The following is a 25828-nucleotide window of genomic DNA, read 5'->3' as shown; positions in this document are numbered from 1 at the left end:
AAGCGCAACAATGCACGAGAATAACAACCACCAACTAGCCCAATTTGAAACTCTCCTAAATTCATAGAATCAGTTTTGCTGCTAGAATGTATTCCAGCGAAATAATTGTGTTCTTCACTGCGAAGGAGTTTTATAGAGTTTCGTGCAGCGTGCCAGCTATGACAGCATTGTGACCAAGTAATTTTACTGATACTTTCACCACCGATGCCGCTACTGTGATCGTTGGCTTTTTTTTTACAAGCCCTCTGCTCATTCATGAATCACACGGAGACGAGAAACACCTTCGATGAAGCTTCCCACTTGTATGCGTGTGCATATAAAATGCTAAGCGATTTTCTCAAAAAATCTTTAGGGATTTTTATTGTAAAATTTTTTTTACCTCTTATTTAAGCTCTCTTGAGCTGGACTGCGCAGCAAGGCCGACGTTGTGTACCTCATATGGAAAATATTTAAACAATTGACAAAATATAGTGAATGAACTTTTAATTTTTGATTTTAGTGGGCAAGGTTGTATTGTGAATTTGATGGTTGTCAACATCGAAGGTGCGCTGTGCTCTTAAATTTTTGCAATCGGCAATGTGTTTTAAATATCGTTCGCCAAAATTACGATTTAAAAGCTCGTTGAATTCGCTTTTCCGCAATGCATATTTATAAAATGGCGTCTCTCGCTATCTTCATGAATGAAATACATGAGCAGTTCGGTATATTTTATTATGTCGAAGTAGTTAACTTGATTTCAGCGACAATACCATACGCATCGACGCCATTTTATAATAAACTAATGAGGGTAAGCCAACTCATCAAGCTTTTGACGTTCGATAATTTTAAAAACTTGGTCGATTAACAAATTTTTAGAACAGGGCTACCTTTCGATGTTGAGGCCATAAATTTTATATATAGCCTTGCCCCTGAAATCAAAAATAAAAAGTTTACTAGTTAATTGAAGGCAATTCAAATTCTCAATAATGATCCATATAAGGTAGTACATAATGCTCGCCTAGTTGTACTATCTTTCTCAACAGGCCACATGACGTATCTTTCGCAGGTTTTAAAATAAAAATCTGGAAGCGTTAAAGATATCAACAGGCATATACTGAGTGTTTCATTTAAGATGTTGCGCACTTTTTAAAAACAGGCTTTTTGTTTTAGATGGGTGCTTTTTCAGCATAGCATTTTCAGCAGTGTAACGCATCAGAATACACCTAAGAAGTGCTAGCCAGTAGGTTTGTTAATTAATATTTAATAGGAAAATTCTGAACTCTGTAGTTAGTTCTGAACTACTGTTCTCATTTATAGAGAGGCGTGTAGCAAGCAGCACGTAATATGTATGCAAATTTTTAGAATTTCGAAAACGCAATTACCCTCGATGTTGTGGCCTAAAACTTTGGCTATTTCGACGAGTTTCTTGCACAGATGGGGTTACTTTGCCTTCAAATGTTATTTTGGCGCGATGCAGCCAAAATTTGTTTTTCCTCAGTTCCGAGTGGAACTGCGTTTTCGTAATTCTAAAAATTGACACACACACACACACACACACACACACACACACACACACACACACACACACACACACACACACACACACACACACACACACACACACACACACACACACACACACACACACACACACACACACACACACACACACACACACACACACGCACACACACACACAGAGACACGCGCGCACGAACGCACACACACACACGTGCGCGCGCGTGCGCGCGCACACACGTTTTCTGGACGTAGGAAACACGCAATATAAAACGATTAAATGCAAGAGCCTTTGGCTAGGCTTGCCCGCAATGCAGAAGAAAAAGGCAGTGAAACCTTAGTATAGGATGAAGCTCAGTCCGTAAAAGCAGGCTGCGCCGAACGCGGTTCCAAGTAAACATTTTCAGAATTAGCCGAAATAGTGTTCTAAAGAAACATAACGAAAACAATGTTTTGCATAGAATCTAACAAACCCGTAAGGAAAACAATGTTTCGCATAGTATTTGATAAATTGTGATAGCACGTTTTGGGCTCCCTGTGACAATTTTTCTGCTAGAACACCACTCCAGTTCTTCAAGTTGAAGTTTAAACAATTCCAAGTGCCAGCTGTAACCTAACCCGAACCAGATTAAGAGTGTTCTCAATGGCGATTATTCAGTGTGATGATTTTTTTCTTGTCTTGCTTGATTAGAGAAAGATTAACAGTGGACAAATTAACACTAAAGCCCGAAGGTAATGAATGATTTGAAGCATAAAGTCGGCAGCTTTGTTCAATACTCGCTGAAAAGCAGCTTCCAGCATGGTTTATAAGTTGTTACCAAAATTTGGTAAATAATCAGACAAACATACCAGCAGTATTTGAGTAATATTACAAAGAAAAGGAAGTAATAGCAAGCCAAAAATGGCGCATGAGATGCGAACAGCGGTGCATGAACGCGAATTTTGGTAACACATGTTAAGCTGGGAGGTTAGCGATTGCGCCCAAAATTGCGCGGCTGGTGGTAGGACAGGAGGTGACGTTCACCACAGGAAATAATACAAGTGAAGCCCACTTCCAGGCGTCACGCTAACAACATTTTTGTTTCATAGGATCCTAATATGCACAAATTTCTGGGAACAGAGGAGAGACTTTCAAATAGAGCCTCACCCATTTTAGGGATGAGGAAGGTCAATATTTTTTGCCCTTCTTCGGGCAAAAGAAGCGAGAAAGGTAGCAGTACCAGTGCCACGAATAAGTACTAAAACTAGTAGTACAGGTATCAGGAGCACATCGGCTTTCTCGACAGGCATGCCCACTTCTGGCCCACCTAGACACGCTGCCACATGTGGCGCATTGTCTAAAGCTCCTACACACTGACCTGTATACGACTCTTTGCAGCAGACATGTATGCACTACCACCACCATCATCATCATCACCATTCCACATTACTCGCAGTGCAGGCAAAAAATCCTTCTCATTCACCTCCACTTACTCCTGCCCTGAGCCAGCCGTGGTTCTGCTATCGCCGCAGATTTCCTAGTATAGCCTGGCCGCACAACTCTCCTCGGTAACAGGCCGCGTTTGCTTCCCTTGGACCGCCTGTTACCCCTGTGTAAAGTGACCTACTCATTTCCCCAAAACGTATCATTGAGTCAAGTTTGATCTCTAACCGAAGCCGCTCTTCCTCTTAACGTCACCACTATAATTTTCATTTCTGCACCCCGACTTCTAGATACTTAAAACATGTCTGTTCTCGACAGCGTGCACCGACTTCAAGGTCGTTATTGACCACGCACCGCTTGTGTGATCCATGCTTTCAGGCTAGATCTTCGAGAACGCCCGCTTCAAGCTCATGTAACACTATCAGTAGCCCATAGATTGTGGGGCCCACGACCCCCAATGACACTGCACAGTAAAACTACGTGGTACGTGCCCTTTCCAGCACGGATGGTCGTTACGTAATCTGGGTGCGGCCGAGTTCACTTACACCCGTGTGAAGCACTACTGAGCATGACGGACTACGCGGAGTAAAGCAGGACTATACGCGTAATAACGGCTGCGACACTGGTTAAGAGTGACCTCGATGTGCGCGAAAAAGTGAACGACGCGACATTGCTGCGCGGCGACGACTGCCGTCGTTCTCTTCTTCGCTTAGTGGGCAACAAAAGTGAAGGCCGCAGGTGATGTGCACAGCGGTATCAGAGCTTGCGCATTGCGGCTTAGTAAACAACACGCCCGTAACCTGTTCTTGCGGGTTTGCCTCATAGCCACGGCAAAAGAAATATTTTTTCTACAGCGGCGGTGACCAAGCCAGCGCGCTTGCGAAGGCGAAGTCATATCCCGGATTCACGGGGAAAGTGTGCTTTCGTTCACTGCCTGTGCAGTGCGGTTTTGTAAAAACTCCCATAAACTGTCACCTAGATCTGCTTGTAAGTGAGCGAACTATGCAAGCGAGAATATGCTCCGTGAGGGATTCTGCACCTACATCTGGAGCTCAGGGGCAAAATGGATCGAGCGCCGGTACCCGCGGCTCAACACGCACCTCGCCCTGCAGTGCAACCACTCGTAGCCAGCTCCAAATGTTGTTAGTGCTCGATAAGCAGATTGCTCTCTTTATTTAAATGTAGTGGGTGTGCCTCACAGTTACCGCGAAAGAAGTATTTTCGCTACAGCCTCGATGTGGAAGATGACGTTAGAAAGACGCGTTTGTTGAGGCGATGATAGGATCTGCAGAGGAGCGATGTGACCAACCCGAAACGGTCAGAGGTAATCTGATTGGCTACTTCCGGGGCCACTTCCATGCGACGAGAGAAATTTTCTGTGGATGCAGAACCCAGCGATGAAGCAAGCGACACGAGCTGAACGGTTCGCGGAACGGTGCCGGTCGTCGCTTGGCGCCGTCGCCTTCGCGTTCGTGTTAGTTTTGGCGTAAATGGAGCTCGGCCTTTAAGGACTGAGCAAACAGTCCAGGCAGTTGGTATAACACAACCGCTCGGGAGCGCTCTTGAGAGCGCAGTTTTTCTAAGCTTTGCAATGACGGTACCCCGGCGACAACCATACCTGTGAAGATGGAAGCGGTACCTGTAAGGAGTGAGGTGGAAAGTTGGGGGAGTTGAACCGGATTCATGGTGAAGGTAGAACCAAGACACAACACGAGCGCTCGTGTCGTGTCTTGCTTCTTCCTTTCGTCCTCGTCTTTTGCCCCCCCCCCCCCCCCCCTTCCCTTTGCCCTGAATGCTGGCGGGAGTGGCTGCGCGCTCTCCGGAGCCCCTTCACTTGTACCACTCCAGAGAGTAGCGTAGCGTTGGTTGGTTGAAGCCGATGCGATACTGTGTGTGTCATGGCACTGAATTGTTTTGCACTAGTAAATTAAAGTCAGCGTGTTGCCGACCTTAGGCGGGGGCAGAATTCTTTGTATTCTCTGTGCTGCCGCTGCTTTGTTCCCATCGTGACGAAAGCGTCAGTGTTGCGTCTTTGGTTCATTTTAATCCGAAATAAACCGGTCTTTTAGATCTCGCTTGTGGGTATGTTATTCTTCGAGAGGGTCTATGGCGCGAAAAGCCACTTAACTAGATGGCGTGCCCTTCAAGGCCAACGCAGTAATTTTCGTTGCGACATCTCATGGCGTTGGAAGCACGCTTTTTTCATAGAGAAAATTTCCAAGCGACCTATATTTTGCTCTGAAAAAGTTCATGACTTCTCTCTAAAACCATGCACATCTTGAAACTGAGGTATCAAACGTCGAATCATCGCAAGTGCAAGAGTTGCACTGTCTTGGGATAGCGACGGTCGGCTCTGCCTAATAAGCGACGAGCCAGCTAGCGCCAGTGTGTGCTCTAGGCAGCAAGCATGTCTGGCAGCGTGCATGATTCTTGACAGAGAAAGGCTGAGGAGGTCTTCGAGTTGGCCATGAAAAACACGCTTGGGACTGTGAAAATAGTTACACTGAACAGAGCCTTCGAAAAGCTCGTTTCTCAATAAACTTTTCTTTATCGACCCTACCTACCGATTTTAATTCTGTTAAGGCACTCTCAACAGAGCTATTCACTTAATTCATGACTTCATCGTGGATGTGCCTAAAGGTGATTTTTGTTTGCTATTTATTCTATTGCAATCTGTACGCCCGGCTTGAAGAGATCATGTTCTCCAATCACACGGACCGCGGTGGTTATGTGAACTTACTCAAGCAAAAATTGCGAAAATAAAATTTGATTTATCATTACATCGCACTGGTAGCAAAAGTGTGAGCCAGTGGAGATGCCACGGGGTTGTGTGTGTTTCTCCTTTCTACAAAAAAATCAAATCTCAGGAGCACATCCGAGTAGTGATGCCCAGTTTTCACGGACGTACACCAACTAGCACCATCTGCAGGCTGCCAGTAGAGAACACCGTGTAACTCAATGCGGTTAATTTAGGATTGTAATTTTGAGATAACTATGTGTCCCGAGGCATTCTGTGCGAGTTATCCTGATCGAAACTTCCACCTCGCTGGAAAATCTGACCTATTAAAGGCTTCCTGCGCTCACGTAGGCTGTTTCCGGGGTCCAGAAAACATCAATGGGATACACCAAAAGCTCAAACTCCCCGCGATTATTTTGAGTATTCAGCGCCACTCAGAACGCTTTGGCAGGCGTGCAAACTAGAAGCATTTCCCCACATTTTTCTGGGCTTGTATTTCACTCATGCACTGCTCATTCTGAGATGCGTAGCCGCGATAAAAATCTGCTAAACCTTTTTTAAAAGCGAACCGTTCTTAACAAACGCAGTGTCAGAAATAGTCCTTGTCTATTTAAATCTAAGCTAAAACTATGTATCGAAAAATTCAGGAAGCGTAGTGGCGACTGCTTTATCAAAGTAAAACAAGTTTTTTCTCCCTTTTTTGAAATAGGGCAACCTTGTTGAAAGCTCACAAATTATGAGGAATATTTCTGAAATAATGGCATTATGCTCAACGAGGTAGCTTCTTCAAAAGAAAAAAAAAAGTGGTTATAGTCGAAAACTAACTGGTCTATTCAAAGGGTGTTAAAGATTTAGATTTTTTTTTTTGAACGCGATGAAGCCGCACCAGTAGCGGTGGATACTTGGAGGAAAACTAACAATTGGTTAGAAGTTTTTTGTTTTGGCAGTAAGGACTCCGCGACGCCTTTAAGCTTGATAAATTGGAAAGAAAACAAAAATTAAGGAGACGAACAAAACCATAAAAACTATCTTGTAACTACGAAACGCATAAACGAACTGTGGAATAAATTCTGCTGAAATGAGCCCAGAAATGAATGAGTACGTGGCATACACGTGTATGAATGTCATAGAAAAATTACAACGTACAATACCGTTCTTGCATTAGGAAAAATAAAGATAAATGTAAGTCAGCTGCGCTATTCCCGGTACAATATGATGCTTCGCTATGATATGGCTGAAGCATGGCAGTGCACGAGCGCAGCACCACGTACATTAAGTTGCATGGCACTACTTGACAACGGAATGCACCATAAAATCTAGAAATATGCACCACTCAACAGAGCCACTATAAGCGTTGTTAGCTGGTAAAAGCAGTGTGAAGAATGTGGTGTGAAAGTTGTTATGAATGGCATATTGTACTGCTGTACATATTTCGGGCTTTAATTTAGCCGTTTTATATAATTATTCTAACCTGTACCGTGTGCTGTGCGATGTCAGTGCACGTTAAAGAACCCCAGGCGGTCGAAATTTCCGGAGCCCTTCACTACGGCGTCCCTCATAGCCTGAGTCTCTTTGGGACGTTAAACCCACATAAACCATAACCCATCTTTTGGTGTACGCTGCGTCCGGTAGTAATGGTTCTCACTTTGAAAATGCCGAGCGGGGGTCGACCACGGAGGCTTGTGGTTCGAAACATGGTGTTTGTAACGTGCCTAATTTACTTTACGAGCATGTGATGAGATAAAAAGGCTGTGGAAAGAAACGAGAACAGAGCGGAGTCTAGAAGCTGCACTGCTTGCATTTTTTTTATCACGTTTATGGTTGGGGCGTATTAAAAAGAGGCTATATTCGTCTTGTATGCATTCTAGGATGACTCTCTTCTTCTTACCACCGAGGTAAAAGCGCGACCAAAAAAAAAATTCTAACAGCGGAGGTCGAAGGCGTCGCGTTCTTCACGTTTTTTTTTCCATCACGATTGGGCATCGGGCTGTGTATGGCCTGAAAAAAATTCGTGGAGGACAGACGTTTTTTGAGGCAAAGGAACGTTTTCGAGAGCACTGAGGTGAGACGCAAGCAACGTGAGGAGGATACGGGTTTCTTTCTGCGGGTACATCGTAGAGAACTCTTGCAATGTTTCTATGGCGCCGATGGTGGCATTTTCCTGGAAACAATTTTCCAAGCCTTAAGTGGTTCCCAGTGATCATTAGATGACATTCGAAGCCACTAAGCCAAACTAAAAGGGAGGCAATGCAATGCAGGAGTGTGTACGACCCGAGAGATTAGTTAATGAAATTCCACTCAGGACAACTAGAACAGTCTTTAAACTCTAACTGTCCCTCACGAGCCGACAGAGATCATCTGCTCAGTGCAAGATGTAACGCCTCGGTGAAAGCTGCCCAACAAGTATCAGGCTTTTTATATTCCCCTCGCGTATGGGTTTTCCGTTTAAGGTGAGAAAATTTAACTAAGAGCACTTTGTTAACTACGAAAAAAGTATATTAAGAATTAGTGAGTGAACTAAAAATTCATTTCTTTCATTAAAAAAACCTGTAATAAAGTTTAAAAAGTTTATGTTCATAGTTCCTTGTGAAGGGAAACTGCGTGAGGTGGTTTCTGCTTGCGCAGCAGCCTCGATGCAGCTGCAGCAGAGCTGTGCATATGAATGTAAGGCGCACAACAGATACCTTTATGAACTTTACGCATGGTAATGAAGGGCTGGGAGAGAGAAATAACAATAAGTTTACCAGATGCCCTGTCCAACCACGTTTGTAGCGTGTGTAACTGATAGCGTGCCCAGTAAGGCGTTGGACAACTACAAGCTCCAACACGTCTTAATATGAATGAAGAAAAACATGTAATGTCATGTCATGTCATGTTATGTAGAAACTGCTTGCGCCGACAACACCGCGGCAGCGAGGTTGCCTCTGCGAACGTGTTGTGAACATCTGAGTCTTATACCCCTCTCAAGCGCCCATAACGAAGAGCGTCACTTGCTAAAAGTGTGCTCGCCGAACATAAGTGCATTCGCCGAAGTGCACACTCAGGTCTGAGTGCTTTCACAGAACATACCTTGAGGGCCGAATACATAGCCTTGACGGCAGCGTTGTTGTGGGCATAAAACGCAATATATGACAAAATGCGCATACAAGTTGATGTTACGTGTATTGTGTTTTTTTTTTTAATTTGTGCAATGATTCTATGACAGCGACCAGCAAAAAGTACATCACAAAAACGCGCTGCCGTCCTCCATGCACTTAGTCGTCCGCATTCCGATGTGTGAGGAAATTACCTTGACTTTTTTTAACATTACTACCATGACAAAAATTTAAGGCGGTCGTGGCCTAAAATAAGTTATCTTTGCTTTATGTGCTCTACTGCTCTAAACGAGCATAATTCTGCAGGTTCCGCATACAGATACCCATTTCGAAAAATTCTGTTTTTAGCCAGCCGTCATTTCGCATCTACGAGAACACTCTGCTTTCCTTTTAGCACCGCTAGCGTAAGGTACACTCGAGGGGATACGGCGCACTCCCTCTAAGTGCACTTTATTTTGCTTGCTTGACAGTGGTATTGCGTTCCGTTGTAATGTTGAAATTGAAATCAAGCAACAGATCTGTTCATTCTAAAGCGAGGGAACGAACGCAGAAAAGTTGGAGCTGTCATGGCGCATAATACAGAATAATCACTCTATTTCCTTCGAAGTACCCAAAAGAAAAAAAAAGGGGTAAAAGTAAGAAACCTTAACAGGAGTTCGTGCCGCTAGTATCTTGTTTAGAAGTGCAAGTTCTCCCTTCTTAATGGCAGTAGACCACCAGCTGAGTCCAAGTTGTAAATGTCTTAAATTCTACTCTGTAGCGCTTGCACTTCTGGCCAAATGAGTGTTCACGGTGTGGGCACATACTCGAGGGAATTGCGGCTGGTCGGACAGAGGGGCACAGGATACGTGACGCCTGCTCTAATAATAACTCAGAATGCAGTACTAAGAATTCAAAAAGTAGTGGCCTTCAAAGACAACCGCACCCTCCTTGCACACCATCCGGCAAGCAAACAACAGCGGATGGGCCGGTGCTACCGTGGCAGAGGTGAGCTTGTTATTCACCCGGATACAATCCCATTGGTGGTGATTGTTGCTGCCAAATTTCTTTATTTGGAACGTCTATCCTGCGGGGTACCTAAGCAAACGGAATACTGATCTAGATGCAATGAACACAGATGATAAAAGATGCAAAAGAGCTGCAGGAAATGGGATGCTAGGAGGCTTCTTGCGCCACCGGAAGATTCTTTTCTCAGGAAAAGAGCGAAGGTGGTAGCGTAGCCGCGTTTTCCCCGTTTCCGCTTCGGCATTTTCGAGACGGATATAAGCCACCAAGTTCCACCGCTGACCAACACCACCGACAGCGAACTCCGCAGCCTCAGATCGTTCGGCTTTGTGCCTCGATTCACGTCGTCCAGCCGCTGTGATTCAAGTTAGAAACATGAAGGTACGTGCCAATCAGCCTTTCACTTCGCTAGGCCCAAACTGGCTATCACATGGAATGTGGTTGTCATGCTTAACCGCTCAAGAAAAAAAAATCTCATGCTGCAGCTAATGACCTGGTGTCCCTGCCATTCGAACACTCAGGAAGGTATCATCTCAAGTCAGCGAAGAAACAAAGCAAAAGAGGACTTCAGGTTACAGCCTATCGCAACTTCGGTAGAAATATGCTAAATGCCAGAAGGAGAAAAGTGCCGAGAAATTTATTTATCGCGCTAAGTTTTTTGAAGCAAAAATAGTTGTCTTGTCGAGGTAAATTGAGACTGAACACCGCTCGATTCATTTCGGTATCAATTGCCCGTTTTTTTGTCATTGGAAACCCTGATTCTTAGTTTAATATCAAATTGCCATCATTCCGAAATGATTCCAATGAAACACCTGCGCCCTCAGCGGCTCTTTTCTTTTCAAGCTACATTTGCACAGAAGCATGTGCGCAGTTATTTAATTTCATTTGGAAATCAAGATAACATTGTTCGGGATCAATGCTTTCTGCTGAATAAGTTGAATAGAGAATGGTTTGCAATTTACCAAATACTATGGCTGATTGCAGCATAATAACCTATAAGCCGCCTGTGCTAGAAACTCCCGCTATTTTCATTTTACTATGCATGCATAAAAAGTACTATGATTGGTTGATTGATTGAAACTCGTTGTTCATTAAAGGCTCTGCATGTGAACATTGCTCGAGGCACCTGTGCGAACCTGTGGCCCTACCGTTGTGACGGCAGCCATGGTAACAAGGCGAAAGATGACTGAACTAGAAGCCTATTCGAAATGGGGCTCCAAGACGTTTCGCTGACCCATTTCGTATCCGTATATTTCATTTCCCATATTATTCCGCACTTGAATCTAGTGTCATGCACACCATTCGGTTTAGCGTTAAAAATACATACTTTTTTAGATAAGCCGTAAATCAGCGTCGCTCTCGGAAGCCAAGCTAGCATGGGAAACTCCTTGGTGTTCAAAGTAGTCTGAATGTTGGATATTCTAGAAATCTTAATAGTTGGCAACCTGTATTAAGTTATTCGGCTACCCCAGTTTTTATTCTAATGCTGGTGCAGGCCTAGCAAGATATATTCAATTTATATCATCCCTAAGGAAAGCAGGTTCAAAATAATGCTGAAAAAGTTTGAGCTGCTGTAGGTATTTTGGAAGTCATCGTAAACTTCCATATAGTTTGGGGAGCATGTACAGTCGTGAGCAAAAGTGGAGAGATCGGCGCTTCGGCGGCGGGAGCAGTTGCGGGGCCGCCCCACGGCGCTGCTATCTCGCCGCGCTCGCTCGCTGCGAGAGTGCCTCGAGTGACGACAAACTTCCCCCTCGCTCTCGCGCGGGGAAGCGAGAGCGAGGGGGAAGCGAGGGGTGTTCACCAGCAGAGTAGCCGAAATCCGCACTAGTAATTTATCAGTCGTGATAAACACCCGCGCGAGAGCGAGGGGGAAGTTTGTCGTCACTAGAGGCACTCTCGCTGCGAGCGAGCGCGGCGAGATAGCAGCGCCGTGGGGCGGCCCCGCAACTGCTCCCGCCGCTGAAGCGCCGATCACTCACCTTTGCTCACGACTATACATAATTTATATATTAAGAGTGTACAGATGTTGCTCTTGGTGTCCAAAGAAAATTCAACCCAGATATCTGACGCAGCTTCTCCATAATTTCTCAAGCAGTAGACGGACGTGACGCTGTGTGCCGCTGGAGGGCACGGGAAACTATTGTGCTTACTTCCGTCGTTTTAAACTAATGCGTTTATCATTTAATGCAAGGAAATAGTACTTAATAAACCGGTCGGTATCTTGGATTCTTAACGCAGAAGGTGATGTTGACTAATGACGTTTCCTTTCTTCCTCCAATATACCCGCGATTATAATGGCTGGTAATTCAAAGTTTTGTGTGAAACTTCCTTTTTTTGCTTGCAGTTTGTCGTCTTCGCCCTTCCAGCTCTTGCCGTCTTGGCGGTAGCCACGGCTGGCGGAATTATAGGTGCTGGAACGGGACTCGGGGCCGCCGGGCTTGGAGCTGGTATCGGGTCTGGAATTGGAACTGGTATTGGTTCTTCGATTGGAACCGGGCTCGACACTGGTCTTATCGGCGCGAGTCTCGGAAGCCCCGTCGGCTCCGGCCTAGGAATTGGTAGCGGGATCGGCTACGGTGGCGGCTTGGGGGGCCTCGGATCGGCCGGAGTCCTCGGTCTCGGTGGCGGACTTGGAGGAGCCGGGCTTGGCGGCCTCGGCTACGGCGCTGGTTTCGGATCTGACTTTGCATCCTCTCTTGGCTCCGGTGTTTCTGGATTTCTAAACGGAGCCACCGGCAGCCTCCTGGGCTCCACCGGCTCTGGGAAAGGCGTCAGCTACAGCAGCCTGAGGACCTACAGCAACAACGCTGGCTACAACCAAGACGCCGGCCAGTTGTCCTCTGGGGCAAAGAATGTCGCCAGCGGTCAGAAACAAAGATCATCCGGACACGCAGGAAGCACTGCTGGCTACAATACTGGATTTGGCAATATTGGTTACGGGTCCGCTTCCGGTGGTAGCTTGGGTGTCGGGTATGGTCGCCGGTAACTTAGGACTCTGAGGCAGTCAGTTTTGTTGTATACGTTGTGGGCTCTTTTGCTCCAATAGAAATGAGAAGATCGCCTTGAAGCATTCCAGTTCTATGTCTCACTATAGAGCTTATACCATCATCCGCAAGGAAATAATTCCTAATAAAAAGGAAGAACAAAAACTGACTCCTTTCTGATACATAGAGACAAAGGCTGTTTGGGTGTCTTTACTGCGGTTACTGAAGAAAAATAATTTGTTATTGTCTTGAAGGGACACTAAAATAACGTCATTAATTTTCGTTCTAAGTAATAACTAATTTTATATGTCTCTTTAGCCATGTTGATATCACTACGGCTGCAAAGGGGCATTTGTCGCCGACATAACTGCAGTAAAAAATAGTCTTTTCACTCAATTGCAACTCGTGAAAGTGAAGACTGAAAATAGACTCAGTGAACACTGTCTGAAAATTAATGACGATGAAGTGTAGCCTCAGAGATCAGCGCATAAAGGTGCCCTGACGCTTCGCAGTTTCCTTGCGAAAACGGCCGGCGCTGGCGATTACGGTATATAGTTTTTTTTTACCTTTCCTAGATTCGAAATCTTCCCCTCTAAGTGAAAGTCGCGTCTCTCTCAATGCAACGGGGAAATCTACCGATACAGGCAAACTTCAATTAGTTCTCTTTAATACTGCGATTCCCTGAGCTTTGCACGTGTCTTTGATCGCCAGCATGGTTTCTACGGGCACCTGTCTGATGCAATTTGAAGGTAATCACTTCAGATTCAACCTATTCAGATTAAAACATCCTAGCAATGTTTATTTTCGTCAGAACGCTGCAATGAAAATAAAATATTCGCTAGCCAAAGGATTCCTTTTTCCTGCACAACCTTGTCCGTTGCGTGTATAAATGACCGCAACGCCAGGAAAAATTTGTTGGTCCGTTTTGGCCGGACCAAACTGAGAACCTTCAGATTGCGTCGGACTGTATAGGGCAGAGGGGGACAGTACAAAGCTATACTAAAAAGTTTTGAGTCGCAGCTTTTCATCGCTTTTCACGTCACAGGAATTTCTGTCTGAAAAAGCAGGGAAGAGATGAAAGCTGAAAAAAAAACAACGAAGAAAAAATGTACAAGCGTTCGTCGTGCCGATAGTATTGCTGTCAGCTGCGCGACTCGTACAGCAATAGCTTTGTCGCTATTTCCAAAAGCAAAACTGGATTGGATGTTCGAACCGTAACTTTCTTAGCTGTCCAATCGTGTCTCCCACAGAGCGGTTTCAAAAAAAAAACCTAGCCGCTTGGCGAGCGTGCTGATATTGGGGCAATAATATCAGTTCATTCACGCACTCAGTGTGCGAGACTTTAAACAAGGAAACTGTTTTTTTTCTTTCCTTGCTTTCTTTTCTTTTTTATTTTAGCGTGCCGCGGCCACTCGCAAACCATTCTTTTTGCAGTAGCTGCCCGATGAATTGTCCACTATAATTAACTTCTTTTGTAGCAGAAAGGGCATCTTGAACCATTCTAAAGCAATTAGGGGACAATCTCTCGTATTCTGTGCGTGTGTGGTTTTTGGCGCCTTTACTTTACAATGAATTACCAACTAGCCCAGAAGAAGTTCTCTTAAGGGGACACTTGCTCACTGGCCCTTGGAAGGGCTTAACTGGCTGCGCGGTAGGCAAATCAAATATATTGAAGAGAATCTTGAAAAAGCAGTCCATTCTCTGCTTTGCTTTGGTAGCGTTTCTCCCGTATTCGAGGCTGGTAACTGATGATGAAGACGGCGCGAAGGCAGCTATCACCAAAGAGGCCCATGGCGCAAGGTGTTTATCGTCTATTGAAGGTTAGCTCGAAGATCCAGTTCCCAAGCATTTTATCGCCGGACCAGGGGAAAGCTTGTAACTATTATTTCGCCGGTTGATGCCCTGCGGCATTGGGGATCAAACCTCGCTTTGCGAGGCTGATGCTCAAAAAGCTTGTCCACCGCTGTGGTGGCCTAGTGGTTATACGAGCAGCTGCGTGACGACCGGAGGAGTCTTGCGCCGATCGTCACCACTTTGCATGCGCAATTGCGCTGACCGAGTTCAAACCGTATATGGCGAAACACGCAAGTATAGAGAGAATTCTATAAAGTAGAATATTCTAAGAATGCGATGGCCTCTAAGATTTCAATATAAACATGAATGCCAGCTGCAGTGACGAAGATTATTAATTGATTTTAGCGAACTGTAAGGGTGATGGCAACAATTATGCAAGCACTTTTTGTTCGCCTGGTCATATAGCCTTCGTGCGAAAAAGCTTTCGTGTAGTGCTGATGGTTTGTGCTGAAGAAATCTAGAAAGTCAAATTTAGAACAATCTGAATACAGCACTTTCAAAATACAAGGGCAAGAAAATGAGAAGTTCGTTACGTTTAGGGGTTGTAGTTTCCGGTTTAAACAGGTAAAAAAACTATAAAAGTACGTCATTTAATTGTTTTCAAAATCTTCTTTAACCTTTGGTGGTGCAGTGTTCCGGGCGCGGGATTTATTTCATTGAATTCATTCACTACCGCGATTCAAATACAGTGTTTTTTTATTGATATATACTACATGCTGTGATCTCCCGGCGCAGTACTCATAGAAACTGTGCCTGGACGCACGCGCGCGACAGAGTTACTTTTTGCAAATTGGCAAATAGTATAAATACACATTTTCTGTCCTTTCTCCCTGTCCTTCTCTGTATTGCCCCTCGCTAGCACCACCCTGTTCCTTTTAGTTTAGTTGGCCGGAACTTGGGTGCTCAATATATTCGCTATTGCAACCGCCGGCAACAATTTTTTTCTATTTTTGTTGTATTTTGTTTGTGAAATGATATCTCTAAGAGAGCGAAACAAAAGGTTAGCACCATTGAGAGGTACGCCGCAGCTTGTTGGCTGATGAGCACAAGTTACAATCGGCCACGAGAGAAAAATAACGGACTGCGGAAGCCAGGAGTGCGGCGAAAGAACAGAATGGCTAAATTACGTTATTGTATTCCACGTTTTGTGGCACTGCTCGCTACATTAGATATACGCCGGGCGCCTACCGACATGTCCCACTACCACGTCAGTGTTCTTCTACTTCTCATTGACTGCCATCACCTTGTTAAAACCGTTTTTTGGTTAAGAAGGTGTTTCGCGATATGTAAATACACTGACAATGTTGGCAAACAAGCCACTTTCAAAGCGAAACGATGCGCTAGCGACGCCGAAAAGTGCTATGCTCTGGCTTCCGCGAGGGTTCAGCGGCTCTTTCACTGCTGTCGTCACCATGCCGACAAACGCCACCCGAGGTTCTATGGCTTCTAGATTAATGCTGCGGCCCCTTTCCTTCTATCTTTCTATCCGATGCTTCGTTCTCGTGAATGGTTTTCTGCTTTCATCGTTCGGTCCATGAGCGCAGGAGTGAACAGTGTGTCGTTAGCAAGGAAAGCACCTGCATTTATCATGACCAGATAATGTTATTCCCACAAGAAGGTGAATACAGAGAAAGGCTTGGTTCCACTGAATGTGCAAGTTATGGCGAGTCTGTATGTGTATTACTCACGTGCTGCTTTGATTATTTTTTTTTCTCAACCGGTGTTTGTGCAACCTAGTTTTCAGAAATAAACTTTTTTGGCACTTTTGTTTTGTGACTCGAAACCAATCACTGAACTTTTGGGTGGTTAATTGTTACTACGACCACCGCATTCCATATTATATTTATAGGGCTAAATAACACGACTATTTTTGCTTTAATAACAGCCACATCAGCTTTTCTTCGAAGAAACAAGAAACGATAAAAAATTCGTGACACACACACACACACACACACACACACACACACACACACACACACACACACACACACACACACACACACACACACACACACACACACACACACACACACACACACACACACACACACACACACACACACACACACACACACACACACACACACACACACACGCGCGCGCGCGCGCGCACGCACTTACTCTGAACGACGAGATGGAATAACAATTGTTTAGCATTTCTCTCCGAAGAAGGGCGCTTTCGATAGGCTATGCATTCTAGTGGGAAAGTTTAGATCTTCCAGACGCAGCTTTGAAGGACAGCCCATAGTGTCAGCTTTGTAGACAGCGATCAGTGGCGAAGAGCGTGGAGCTACACAGTGTGGCCAGGGCAGAGATTGTCACGTGGCACGTGCCCCACGGAGTGACGCGATCTGATGAACATCACTGTTCGCTCTCCGCAGGCGCGCGATTGTCGAATGGTGTGAGAAATGACCCCAGTATGCTGAGCCATGTCGAAGAGGGTGATCGCATTTTCGAATTTCTAAAAACTGATACGAATATTAGTTACGTCGGGCTACACGTCTCTCAATAAATGAGCAACCTAACAGTAATAGCTAGAAGATAACTATTCAATATTATTTAACCTGCCTGCTAATGTCATAACTGTAATCTCATGCACTACAGAGCGGATAGTGCTATGCCGAAAAAACGTTTTTCTGACTCAATAAGCCTGTTTTTTTAAATTTTGTGAAGTCCTAGATAAAACACACGGCATTCTTAATCCTTGGTTGAAGGTAATTGGGAAATCTAGGACACAATGACTAAGCATGAAAAACAGGCTATTTGCATCAATTAGGAAGCGTTGTGCAGCTTTAGGAGAATACTAATTGGTGGGATGAACTGAAATCATGCTTGCTGTTAAACAAGAGAGCAATCAAACCCTTTATTTTTGCTCTCTGTCACCTTTCGTCCATGTCTCGACAGCTTTCATACGTTGACAAGCCCGTAAACAAAGGACAACGTATTAACGGAGTACGATAGCAACGGGTACTGAGCAATATAGTATATTCTATAAACACGAATATGCCTATGGGGAGTGAAACGGGAGCAACGTGTTCTCTAGAACACTTCGTTTTATATAAAAGGGAGTGCGATAGAGGACAGCTTACTTGCTTTTTACTCATTTATGTTTGCAGTGTAGAGTCTGATGGGAGCAAAGCCTTGGGAAGTATGTCCCGGACTCTATGAAGAGAATGCAACGCACATAATTCCGTCTATAGCGGCTTTGCTAACATGCCGAATGTACCAAGCAACAGTCCGCATCACAGACCTCAAAATTTACCCATGCTGCAAGTGCTGTAGTGAAAAATTTCCGCTATAAATTTCTAATATCCGGAATTCAGAAGGCGCATCGAACTACAAAAAATGCTTAAAAGGGCTCTGAAGCACACACCGACCTCATGGGATGTGGTAGGAGCTCTTCAAAGTTTTCGGCTTAGTTACAATTACCGGCGTTTCTGCAACTCGTTTTATTCAAGTGTTAGTGAACAGTGAGCGTGTCCATTTTAAACGAGCTGACACATATTGCCTCAGCCACAGAACAAAGACGACGAAAGATCATTAATGTTCTGGCACCACTCCAACAGACGACAACGCAACTGCGACAACCGGTGGTATTTGGTTGTCTTCCACATTCTGTAAAACCATTTTCCATCAAAAAGGTTTGTTAAATTATTTCCTTCATTAATTGGCAGCAGTAAAAAAGACTAATATGGAGGTATTAGGTATATGGAGTTTTACGCCCCAAAGCTGCATAGGCGCTATGAGAGTCGCCGTAATAGAAGGCTCCAGAAAAACTTTGACCAAGTGGGAATTTTTAAAGGTTCACTGATATCGCCCAGCACATGAGCGCTCATGCCTTTTGCGTGATTCGAAATACGGCCGGCGCAACTGGGATTCTATCCCTTCAATGTGGGCTCAGCATCTAAACGCTATAGCATATAATCCATCACAGTGGGTGCAAAAAATGATTTGTCATTCTAATAGTTTCCTTGGTTTGAAGGGGTGTTAGCTTGTTTCTTACCTTTGCCCGAAATCTTGAACAGACGCCCACACAGTTGTCCGTAACACTAAAGCGGAGTACATTGTGGAGCGTCGGGGACACCTATAGTTCCCTCCTGGGTTTGAGGTAGATCGTTTCGTGTTATGGATGGGTGCTCTATGTAACTACATCTTTGAAAGAAACAGTTGAAAATTCAATATTCTAATTGGATGTGCTTTGCCTTCTGAATGATTTGTGGCCCAGTAGGCATTGCACACCACAGTTTTTACCTGCCACTAATGGAGCGGTTCATCAGGATACCAGTGAGCCGCAAAACTTTTAGTCCAGTGATAGGCTGTTCGCTGTTTTGAGTTGCCAATGATATTTGCTCGGCTACAGGCGTTCACTGTACCGAATTTAGTTGCACATGGAGATCAGACGTTCAAAAAGGCTATTTGCAGTATTTTCTCAGTGAAAATAATTCCTTCACTGGAATCAAGGATATCGGAATCACAAATTGTGACGCATAGAAGTAAATTTGGTACGAACCCGTTACAATTGTAGGACCAGTGCACACTCTCATAGGAGCATTCTCGGTACAACGTTCAAGAGAGCATGCTTCCGGGCTAGTTGGAGCAACTTGATGGGAAGAAGACACATAGTACATTTCACCACTGAAGCTCTAGTGAATCTGTTATGAGTCTTCTTGGGTCCCTCGTCTGCTTTTTGCTCTGACTCCTTCCCATGAGTACAACGTAACGCGTTGTGAGCCACTATCAGCGCTCAGTCATGAACAATATTCGTCGCTGAGACCGCATGGGATAAAACGCACTCTCTTAAGAATTTCCCCATCTGTAAGCGAGCTGTTTAAAATTATGGGTTCGGTATATCCTCTTTTCGTGCAATAAAATTAATATGTCGTTCACCATGGTTTGGCTCTTGTGGCGACTGTGGTCACCTCTTCTTTCTTAACCCCCTGAATCGTTAAGCAAATTAAGGTCAGGCAATCTGTAAGTTCGTCACTTATCCTCTTTAGTCACAAATAATTATCGAGCGGGTGGAAGGTTTTCAAAGTTTCAAATATTTTCAAGCATATGCATAGTTTGCAAAGAAAACATTCAACCCTCCCTGGTGCTTAATCATAAAGTTTGTGTCGCGTCCTGATATATCTAGCTCGTTACTCAACACTGATTTCTGGACCTTTTAAAGTTATTTTGAGTGATTTATGTCACAAAAAGTTATGTAAACAATCCACTGTTTTTTAGGCAATTTAAAGCTCTGATCCACGCAAAAAGGAAGCGAACAAAAACGCATACGCTCCAAAGCCTCACTAGGCCTTAGGTGTAACGCAGGGGCGCCTCTCTTAAAATAATTTTTTTGCCTCATTTAGCATGCCTGGCTTGTGATGGTTCTATGCAGCGTGTGGGAAAGGGGTTTGGAATAGAAGCTCCACAGATTTGCAGCTTATTTCTTCTCATCAGCAACCCACTCAAAAAAAGGACGTTAAGTACACTTATGCTGACACCGCGACTGAAAGGACTACACTAAACCTAATCACATATTCTTTCGTCCCCATATCATCATGTAAGTCAAAGCGGACTTGCAAAATATACACTTTGCTTTTTTATATGAAAAAGTCAACTAATCCTCTTCAGAGCATGTACTGAATGGTACTACAATTCTCTGCGCAAGCTACGGCAGCGAAAAATGCTTGGTAGTGTGTATGCATTCCAGAAGCTGTGTTGACTGTGCGCTTTAATCAGCAGAGGGCTCACATACCGTACCTCCCTGAATTAAAGCTTCTGTTATGCGCTAAAGCTATCTTTGTTTCTGCCGCATGTACAATTGTGTCAGATCCATTAGCCTCGCTATAAACCTTTAGCACTACACGAGTCCAATAGCCTTTTGTCTAAGAAGCCCACACGCTTCTCTGAAGATGAAACACCGACGCTGTAAAACTTTCGCCGAGGAGCAAGCCCTACAGGTGCAGCAGGAATACTCAAAAGCCGAGTGACGTCAGCGGTAGCAGGAAACGGAGAGATATTTCCTTCACCTCAGCGCCTTTTTATCAAACGCGCCGAAATCGTCGAAACAATGCGTGCGATTCTAATAAAGACGACAGAAGGCAAAACCAAGAGGGGAAGTCCGTGTAGTCGCAAAAAGACGTACCGTAACGCAGGGAGCGGGAGTTGAAGAAGCAACCTGCGGTCTACACGTTGCCGCTTTCCGGCTTCAAGGTCCGCGGAGACGCGCCACAGTTTCTCGGCAAACGGGAAATTGTAACGCTCAGAGGTGAAATAGACGAGAGCCACGAGAGCGTTATCGTTCTCGGAACCCCGGAGAGTGCGCAATTATCTCAGCCGGTACCCTGTTCGTTGCTCCCTCGAAAAGCAACTGCAACGATTTTGGGCTTCTAGAACTGCTGAATGTTTCTTTTCTGAGTACGTTTTGTTTCTTGAAATTTCAGTTGACAAGGCATGGTGTCGAGTATAAAAAGCCAGACAGTTCTCTCCGGACATTGAGACGCTACCAAAGATTCTTTATCCAAAGACAACTCGCCTGAGAGACACGATCTCAGCAACAGCTACCACCATGAAGGTAAGCGTATCTTATTTTCCACATAACATGGATCTCCGAACTATGCCATTTAATTCACTCAATCTCTTATTCCTGTTGTGCATTTTTTCGGGAGGTGTCAGAAATTACTGGCAGCTCCAAATCTTTTTCTTCATGTGAGTCTCCTGCCAAACACGTTCTCGGAGTGCATGCATTGTGCTTCCATATGCAGGGATATGTTTGGAAGTTAATGTTAGTGAGCGAAATAGTATCTGTTCAAGGATTCCTCATTTGGCTTTTTACTGTGTTTGAGAAATTTAACGCAGCAAAGCATCATTGTCTCGCCGTGCCGTATCAACAGTCGGAGCAGTGTTGTGAAGGAGACCTGAGTTCAGCATAAAAGACCAAGAGTTTTGTAGCGTTCTGCGTCCTGCAACCTGAGTCAATACAAACTAAAGAACTTCCGCTTATTGTCCTGAGGTTAATAACTTTCAATTTTGTCTTTGTGAGCAGCAGTCTGTGGTTTCTTTTTTCTTGAGTTTTGCGCAAACCCTGAAAATTTTCCAGATTTATGCATAGGAGTTCATATCATGATCTTATGAAAACCATAGCTGTAAACTTCCCTAAAGGCGTTAGATAGCTCGAAACTTTAACAGTGCTATTGTCTCCATCCCTCACCCCTCCACAGATTTCGACCTGGAGGGATGTAAGAGACCACCACTGCACTATTCAGAAGAAAATACTTTGATCTTGTATTTTGAGACAAATGCTGTACCGCTTGTGTAGAATGCTCTCAAGCCACTGAGTTTCCTGCAAGGCTACGTAGCGCAGTTCTAATAGCACGCCTGGTTTTTCAAAGCCATGAAACGATGAAGAAAGCTCTCGCTACCACCGTCCTTGGATTTGTTGCGCTGCGTGGGGATGCTACGCGAGTCGCTCTGCATGACCCAAGTGCAAATCACGTTGAAGAAAAACTTTTGAGGTAGACTACGTATAGTTTTTATAAATGCCTGCGCATGCGGCTTATAGGAATGTACAAGTCCCGCTGGTACAGACTTGCACCAAGCGAGATGTGGTTGGAGTTTCCTTCACAAAAGAGCAGAAGCCCTGTGCATTGGAATTCATATACGTGAATTCCAATGAACATATGTAACTTCGCGTATAATTGCACATTTTGATAGCGATCACTCCGAAGTATGCTAACCACGGTAAACTGTAACTGCAGTTCTTCGTCACCGCTGCCGTCTGCGCCCTGGTCGCCTGTGCTGTCTACGCCGAAGAAGCCAAGAAGAAAGATGAAAAGAAAGACGTAGAGGGCCGTGGAGGAATCTTGGGTGCCGGCGTTGGATTAGGCGGTGTCGGCGGATACGGCGCCGGAGTAGGTCCTGGTCTCGTCGGTGCTGGTCTCGGCGGAGCTGGCCTTGGTGGAGTTGGTCTGGCTGGCGCTGGCTACGGTGGCGCTGGTGTTGCTGGAGCTGGTCTTGGCGGAGTTGGTCTTGGTGGAGCTGGTCTTGGCGGAGTTGGTATTGGTGGAGCTGGTCTCGTTGGCGCCGGTGTTCCGGGCGCTGGAGTCGTCGCCAACCCAGCTCTTGTTGGAGCTGGTCTTGGCCACGGCGCCGGTGTCGGCCACGGCATTGGAGGGGGTTACCAATCCGGTTACGGTTCCTCTGCCGGAGGCCACCAGTCTGGATACCAGGGTGGTGCTTCCGGACACAACCAGGGATCTGGAGCATTCGCCGGTGGTGCATCTCACAGCAAGGTTGACTCGTACAGCAACAACCAGGGATACAGCCACAGCTCAGGCTTCTCAGCCAGCGACAGCAAGAAGTTTGGCGCCGGACATCAGCAGGGCTCTTCCGCGTTTAACAAGGGTGCTGCTGGGCACCAGGCTGGCTTCGGACAGTCTTCCTTCGGAAAGGCTGCCGGTGTTGGGGTCGGTGGTGTCGGTCTTCATGGTTAGAGGTAAGCGCCTTTTGCGCACTCCACACAGGACTCCAACCAAACTTCGCTTCCTTATTGAAACTGAAAAGAAAAAGAGTGAAGATGGCACAATTATGATGTGAAACCACAATTTTGTGTAACACCGTGTGCCTTGGTGTGCCTTGGGGCAGTCCCGTATAAACAAGCAGTCAGACTTAACAATACTATACTAGCTGAAAGCAATGCTTTTATTGACGCTACTGTATAGCGAAAATTGAAAGCTGAGCCTTGGATTTGTTTTTGAATTATATCACTATGAAAGCTCTTCGTAGCTGTTGCTGTATAAGGAAAAACTTGGGTCAGTTTTATCTGCCGTGGATATCCTCATGTTTTTAGCACCGACGAGATAATACGGTGGAAAATAGCTTCACATTGAAACCCGCCGTGGTGACTTTATGGCCATGACATTCGGCCGCTGAGCCCAAGGGCGCGCAATCAAATCTCTGCCGGGGCGACCGCATTTCGGTGGAAGCGAAACGCAAAAATTGTCCGTATGATTTGCGGTGTCACTGAACGTTTACGAAGACCAGGTATTCTAAATTAATCCGGCGCCCACCACTACGGCGTCTCTTATAATCCAAGTGCAGTTTTTGGGTGTTAAACCCTTTGTAGCATAGCTTACCGTATCATACCGTGCCATACCGTACCGTAGCAGTTTTACATTGAAAGACAAAGCCGCACTTATTATCCTTGCCTGCTTAACACATGACGGAAAGATTTCTTTTTTATCTAGACAAGATTTAACAAATGTTATTCGTTTTATTTCCAGGTTTTTCTACAATGGTACCTACGCTGCTGAAACGCTCTTCCGGCTTTGAAGCACTGCCTTTTAGTGGTTCAAAAAGTAAATAAAAGTTATTTTCCAAAGCTGCACTGTTTTGGCCATGACAATTGACTGCTTGGAAGACACTACTTTCGTGTAACCCTTTGTTTGCGGACAGAGGCTTCCCTCCTTATCTTTGTTGGAGTTCTTTTTCAGTAAAAGCAATTTGTGCAGTTGTACTAAAGTAATTCGTCTAGTTGGATTCTATTTTCGCACCGATTTGGATATAATTTGCTCCTAGAATCACCAAGCACTTGAGCCAAAATAGCGGGCTCATCGCAAAGTAACTAAAAACTGGTGGTCCGATCACTTTCTGGTTGAATTTAGACATTTCGGGTGAGGTGAAATAAAAAAAATACTGCACTGAGACTTAGGCGGGCGCTTAAGAAACCAATAGTTGGAAATTTATCGGGAAACTCCTTACTGTAAGCTTTGTGGTGAGCTTAGATTAGCAGTTATTGCGTGATGCAGCCCTTGAGAGTAAGCCAGACACGAATGCTTTAGCAGGCAAACTAAAAATCAACAGAAACGGTTAATTAATGACACTTGATTCATAAGCTTTAGCACAAAAAGAAATGATGCAGTTAATTTAACCAAACACCGTTAAATCTGAGCCTAACAAAGAGGCACGTTCAACGCTGAGAGTGAGACAGATTTTTTTGTTCTTGTCATCACTGGGAATCTGCGCGATGGCAATTATAGTGCACTTGTTGTTTAAAACCGCTAACGCCCGATTTATCACGCGCGCTATAGCTGCGCCAAATCCCACACCTCGTAGATTTGATCTATGCGCACACAAGAATATCCAATCCAGGACACAATTACACAATCCCTACCTACTAACATCAAACCAAAGTCAACGTGCGCATAAGCTGTCAGAGATGCAAACGATGTACTCTAAAATCGCCTTCTGCAAGGGCTAACTTTCGTGGCCAAACCTAAAATTTCGACGGATATGCTGCTACATGAGCAGGCAGTAGAATGATTTTGGAGATGTGATATTCACATGCGTTGTGCTCCTTAATACGTGCGTGTGGTTTCACTGTTTGTGGAAATTGAAGAATCTGCCTATTTTATACAGTGTGCTGATATTTTTCTCGACAAATGCACCAGTTATTTATATTTCTGCAAGGCCCCTGTCAGTGACCAAGAAATACTACAAGGCTAGAACTGATACGAGACATCTTGATTTTGTGGTTATAACAGGATTAAAGGGCCGGTTTGGTTAGTGCTCGGGCTGTGTTTATTACGCAACAGGGACAGCGATGCTTTTAGAGACACAGAGGAGAAGTCCAAATTGGCCTCTATTGATAGGTTACCATATTAAAACGACAATGACGATGAGTTTACTAATGAAGGACATTTTATGAGATAGAAAGGGCCAAAAACAGGTGTCGCCATTACCGAGTGATGTCGTAAGTGAACTGCAGTGCGTCCACATATTTTCATACGGATCACAAAGGCTCGTTACACACCCCCCCTCCCTACCCCCTCACTTCAAGACGGTGATCACGGTGTTATTTTTGGCGTAGACTTCGCCAGTCTGAATCGTATGGCGGGAAAATTTTTAACGGAATGTTTTCATTAAAAAAAAATGCGCCATTTGATGTCGGGAAACAATCAACATGCCCAGAAAAAAGGTAAGACTGTTCCCTGCGTATGTATAGCTTTTCAAATATGATTAAAACATCATGGAGCGACCGTTTTATAAGCACTGTTAATCTTAAAAACGATGAGTGACCATGCAGCTTCCATGCAAAATGCGATAAATCCAAAGTAAAATTGAGCGTTGCCCGAAGTATAGTTACTAAAAGTTAATTTGGCTGTCTACTGTTAATATTCCACTTTGTGCGACAACGGCGGTCCTTGGATTCATTAAAACACAGCAAACGCTTACATGTTATAGCCAG

General features: G+C 44.8%; 2 protein-coding genes across 2 annotated transcripts; both read left to right on the top strand.

The window, feature by feature from the left end:
- Nucleotides 1–10055: 10055 nt before the first annotated feature.
- Nucleotides 10056–12871, top strand: LOC149353804 (uncharacterized). The gene is made up of 2 exons (XM_089577418.1): nt 10056–10138; nt 12105–12871. Exons 1-2 carry the CDS (start codon nt 10133–10135, stop codon nt 12744–12746), a joined length of 648 nt encoding a protein of 215 aa, XP_089433544.1. The 5' UTR covers nt 10056–10132; the 3' UTR covers nt 12747–12871.
- Nucleotides 12872–21011: 8140 nt separating this feature from the next.
- On the top strand, nt 21012–23968 carry LOC149353803 (uncharacterized). Its single transcript, XM_089582832.1, has 3 exons — nt 21012–21157; nt 22341–23077; nt 23865–23968. Exons 1-2 carry the CDS (start codon nt 21152–21154, stop codon nt 23073–23075), a joined length of 741 nt encoding a protein of 246 aa, XP_089438958.1. The 5' UTR covers nt 21012–21151; the 3' UTR covers nt 23076–23077; nt 23865–23968.
- Nucleotides 23969–25828: the final 1860 nt, after the last annotated feature.

The sequence above is a fragment of the Amblyomma mixtum genome, chromosome 3, assembly GCF_055824585.1.
Source record: "Amblyomma mixtum isolate Tamu chromosome 3, ASM5582458v1, whole genome shotgun sequence".
Classification (NCBI taxonomy): Eukaryota; Metazoa; Arthropoda; class Arachnida; order Ixodida; family Ixodidae; genus Amblyomma; species Amblyomma mixtum.
Note: the sequence above shows the minus strand (reverse complement) of the source record. Positions and strands in the feature narration are given on the sequence as shown.